Source organism: Asparagus officinalis, chromosome 5, assembly GCF_001876935.1.
Source record: "Asparagus officinalis chromosome 5, Aspof.V1, whole genome shotgun sequence".
NCBI classification, from domain to species: domain Eukaryota; kingdom Viridiplantae; phylum Streptophyta; class Magnoliopsida; order Asparagales; family Asparagaceae; genus Asparagus; species Asparagus officinalis.
The window spans coordinates 88782354-88787542 of NC_033798.1; the positions used below are offsets into that span (position 1 = coordinate 88782354).

The following is a 5189-nucleotide window of genomic DNA, read 5'->3' on the forward strand; positions in this document are numbered from 1 at the left end:
TGAGAGTAATCCTCCTCTCCAAATAGAGTTATAAAATTTTTCACTCCCTCAACCCCTCACTCTCTATCCCTTTTTATAGTAAACATCAATGAATGAGAGTTATTGGATTGAATCCTTATCCAAAACAATCAAATTTTAGCTATTTGATTATAAATGTCTCGTCAGCATATAAATGCTTGCATCGATACCCTGTCAAATTTCTGGCTGAATTTTTCTTTGGCTTGGGCTTTTGGCTTTTGGGCTTTTGGGCTTGATGCTTGTTTTCTTCGTTAATATTTATGGGCTTTGATGAAAGAAGAGATCCAAGGCTTTATTCTTCATTAACATGCAATTAAAGATAACAAAAATTTTTAGTGGTATATTTATTCATATAAAATAGAGAATGAGGGTATAAAATTATAATAAAATGTGATTATCATACGGCGAGGCTAATATTTGGCAAACTATTATTCTAACTTTGATACCATGCTAAAGAAGAGAGAGTCTTGGGGTAAATTTTTCTAAGATTAAGTATTGAATGTGTTCTATATTACTTATATATATATATAATATAATATATATAATATATATATATATATATATATATATTATTATATATATATATATATATATATAATATATATATATATATATAGTATATATATACTTATATTATGGAGAAACTCATAGGAGACTGGCAGCTTTTCGCGCTTTGGTTTGAGCTGCAGGGGCGGCGTTTTTTGCAAAAGTCCTCAGCCAATTAATGCCCGCTGACCCTTCCTATCTCTCTCTTAGCGTCCCCAACTCCCCAGAGACTGATCTTGGAACCCTCACCGCCTCTCTCCAAAACCCTCACCCTCTCTAATCAGGACCAGCATCCATCTCTTTTCTCTCCTTCTCATCTCTTCTACCGCGACACCTCCCCCCGTCCTCCTTCCCAAATCAACAACCGCTAAGAGATCTAGTTCGTGACCGACCGCAAGATCGAGCCGACCAAGCCGCCGCGAGTTCCATCTTGATCCCTCTCTCGAGCCGACCAAGCTGCCGTGAGATCTCCCCTCCCCCATCCTCCTCCCAAAGTTGAACCCCCGCGAGATCGAGCCGCCAACCCCAGCCCCGATTTCCCTGTCAGGTAAAATTTTATCTTATCCCTCTTGATCCCTCTCTCGATTGACCTAGTAAATTAAGAAAAAATCAACAAAAATAGAGGAGGACGGTGATTAAACTGGTTATCTGTGTGCTTGTAGACTTTGTTTACTATTTTTAAAATTTCATCTTGAGGTTAGGAGTTTCTGTTGGGTTTATCTGTGTGCTTGTAGACTTTGTTGTTTGATTCCTTGTTCTTTTCTTTCTTTTTATTTTTTTCAATTAAGTTAGATTTATAGTGGGAGGTAAAGGAATGTTGACTGTAAACTTAATTTAGTGTTAATGAGCTACCAGATTTATAACAGTTGAGGTTAATATCCACTCTATTAATTTAGTGTTATAACAGTTGAGGTTAATACTAAATTTAGTGTTATGTACTAAATTTAGAGTTAATGAGCTGCCAGCATATTGAATTAAAGCATGCATCCTACAACACTTTCATATGTTATAACTGTTATAACATTAACTGTACATGAGCTGCCAGAGTAAAAATTTATACAGCTAGGTCAATCAAGTTTGTAAATAACAAAGAATACATGGGCTCTCTTTTTTGGTCTTTAACTTCTTTCAATATCATTGGTTTTAATTGTTGTTGATTTATTAGTTTTTATTGGAGCTTTATGAAAATGAGAATATTGTTTCAATCTGTAATATTTTTTCTGGTTGTAATTCAATCTTCTTTGTTGTATTAGGTTTGGTTATTTTTTGGAATGGAGGAAACAAATTCAACTAGTGTAGAGTTCGGAATAGGAGAATCAAGTGCTATTGGAAGTGAAATTGCGGACAATACTGTAAATGCTCCTAAACCACTACTAGGAATGAAGTTTAATAGTTATGAAGAAGGTTATAACTATTATAACTCTTATGCATTGTTGATGGGTTTTGGAATAAGGAAGAGCACGGTAAAGTACTCGTGCAAGACTAGAGAAGTGGTAGACAGGAAGTTTGTTTGTGATAAGGAGGGCTATAGACCTAAAAGAGACAAGATAGAAAATCTAGTTCGGCGAGAGACCCGAGTGGGATGTAAGGCAATGATGCGAATTAAATTATTGGAGGACAAATCGTGGACGGTCACGGGGTTTATTGAAGAACATACAAATCATGTGTTGAGTAGTCCAGACAAAGCAAAAATGCACAGATCACATCAACAATTCCATAAAACTCAAAGATGTAAAAAACTTATTGATAGTCTGCGAGAAGAAGGTATGCCTCCTTCCACTATTTCTCGTGTCATCAATGCAACTAATGGAAGAGAAGGTGAATTAGTGACATCACAACAATGCATTGATCATATCAGAACCTAAAGAGTCAACAATATTGGTCATGAATGCATATCTATCATTCTACATTTTCAGAGTGCGACAACGAATGATCCAGAATTTTATTTTGCAATAGAAGTAGACAGTAGTGGACAAATGAGGAGTGTTTTCTGGGCCGATGGAAGATCAAGAGCATCTTATTTGAAATTCAGTGATGTTATTGTGTTTGATGTGACATACAGAACTAATAAGTTCAGTCTTCTCAACATAGGCAGTCCACTTTACTTGGTTGTGCATTATTAGCCGATGAACAGGAAGATACCTTTGTTTGGTTATTTGAAGAATGGCTGAAATGCATGCATGACATTGAACCAGGTGCTATTATAACAGATCAGGATAGAGCAATGTGTAATGTTATTCACTCAGTGTTTCCAACGACAAGACACAGTTATTGCTATTGGCACATGCAAAAGCATATTATTGATCATTTGCCTACTTTGGTATCTCGTTATGGTGAACAGTTTCAAAGGTATTGGGGCTTGTGGTGCAATAGTTCTTCAATTGAACAATGTGAAGGATATTGGGTTGAGATGAAAGAGAAGTTTGATATAAATGAAGAAGGGGAGGGATGGTTGCAAACAGTTTACAAATGCCGAGAACACTAGGTGTCGTGTTATCTGAAGGACACTTTTTTTGCTGGAATGAGATTGAGCCAAAGGAGTGAAAGTATTAATGCATTTTTTGATGGGTATGTTAACTCACAGACTCAATTACACGAGTTTGTGACACAATATGAAAAAGCAGTTTCTCATTGTCGCTTAAGTGAAGCCCATGAAGATTTTAAGAGTCTTAACACAAAGCCTGTCATGCTCCTTGGACATCCAATTGAGGTCCAAGGTGGAGAAATGTATACACGCAATATGTTTGATGTGTTCCAAACTAAATTCAAAGGATTTGGTACAGAGTTTTGTGAAGAATTGAGAAAAGATGGGGACATTGTTGAATACAAGGTCTGTAAGTTTACAGATAGAGGAAAATGGGAGGTGGTTATTTATGAACAATCTAGTCAGATGCAGTTCCGTTGCACTTGTGTTTTGTTTGAAACTAATGGTGTTGTATGTAGACATATATTATCGCTAATGATGGCTAGGCAAATGGATTCATTACCCAACCATTACATCCTATACCGTTAGACTATACATGCTCGACATCGTAACATTGGGGTTGGCAACATTATATATGGAAGAAACATCACAAGCTGATTGGGGTTGGCAACATTATATATGGAAGAAACATCACAAGCTGTGAAGAGAAGATTAACTTATTGAAATCTTAGGCTTTAAGAGCAAAATTCAATAATGCGCTCGAGCTTGCATTTGCTTCAGAAGAGAAGATGCAAAATCTAGATGATGTGCTAACAAAATTTATAGAACCACTGCAAGAAGAATTGGAGCACATTCCTCAAATCACGATCAAATGGTGGATACTCCACAAATTTCCGCACACATCTCACATATAATGGAGCACATTCCTCAGATTACAGTTCATGATCCTGATAGAGCTGCAAGGACTAAAGGTCGTCCACGCAATGCAACTAGAATCCAATCAAGTTTAGAACAAGCACAAGAAAAGAAAGAAAGGATGAAACATATAGTAGCAGATGTGGTGAACTCGGGCATTATAGAACTAGTTGTAAATTCAATTTGCCAAGGTACAATTAATATTTTTCCATGAAAGTTCATAACACATAAATTTTGCATTTAGTACAATTATATGATTAATTTGTCATGTGATTTGCAGCTAAACGAAAATTGGTCTGAATTCTTGAGCACCACATGCATGGATTTGTGGAAGGTAATGGTTAATACATACGAAATAACTTGTACATTGCCATTTTTTTAATATAACATGTTTTTTAATTTTTTTAATACAGATGAAGTTCTCACTATTGCATGAAGTTTCTATGCAGAAATGGGAAGCTACTTGGAAATGTAGACTGGATTTGAAGACTGGAAATGTACTATTGTTTTGAGTTTATTCTGTAATGGTAGCTACTTGGAAATGTAGACTGGAAATGGTTTTAAGTTTATTCTGTAATGGAAGCTACTTGGAAATGTAGACTGGAAATGTACTATTGTTTTGAGTTGTCAGGTGTGCCTCAATAGAAACATATATGGTTTTGAGTTTATTCTGCAATTGGGGTTCAATGCATGAAGTCTGAATGTATCTCTAATATCTTTTGTTATAACTATTTTTGTTTTGAAACAAGAAAATGACACTAAGAATGCCTGGAACTACATTTTATGCATGAATATTGTGCAACAGGAGCGATGATGTGCAGAAGTTGATTAGTGTGGTTTCACATTGTGTGTTTTCTGGTGTTGTCACATTGTGTGGTTTCACATTGCAGAGAACCCAGATAATCATTCTAGAAAATTTCCTTATGCATGGGTTATTGGGAGCATGGGAATTGATCTTATTCTGATCGCTGTCACATTTGTTTCATGCATTACATGCAAATCCTGTTTTTCCCATAAGTCAAGGACTCAATCAAAAGATCACGAACAATCGAGCTCACATAAATTTCACATTCTCAAGAGCAGTAATTTCTGCTACACATCAAGAAGGTTCTTTTGCTGCAAATCTGGACACTACCAATACATGAAGCTTAACTATGCAATACATGAAAATTGTAACAGCATCGGAAACTTGAGCAATGCGACAACTAAACACTACTAGGAATGGCACAAGAAAATCAGTTTGTGCATCGGAAACTTAACTATGCAATACATGAAGCTTCAACAA

At 35.9% G+C, this 5189-nt stretch overlaps 1 protein-coding gene across 1 annotated transcript; it reads left to right on the forward strand.

Moving 5' to 3' along the window:
- Positions 1836 to 4598, forward strand: LOC109842139 (protein FAR1-RELATED SEQUENCE 5-like). Its single transcript, XM_020411046.1, has 9 exons — positions 1836 to 2148; positions 2315 to 2382; positions 2481 to 2655; positions 2760 to 3025; positions 3149 to 3499; positions 3921 to 4076; positions 4185 to 4238; positions 4318 to 4401; positions 4536 to 4598. The coding sequence occupies exons 1-9, from the start codon at positions 1836 to 1838 to the stop codon at positions 4596 to 4598; spliced, it is 1530 nt and encodes a 509-aa protein (XP_020266635.1).

Coding starts and splice junctions, on each gene's coding strand:
- LOC109842139 (XM_020411046.1), top strand. CDS start 1,836: ATGGAGGAAACAAATTCAACTAGTGTAGAGTTCGGAATAGGAGAATCA. Junction 2,656..2,759: donor GTTCAGTCTTCTCAACATAG/GCAGTCCACTTT, acceptor ACATTGAACCAG/GTGCTATTATAACAGATCAG. Junction 4,239..4,317: donor CATGCATGGATTTGTGGAAG/GTAATGGTTAAT, acceptor TTTTTAATACAG/ATGAAGTTCTCACTATTGCA.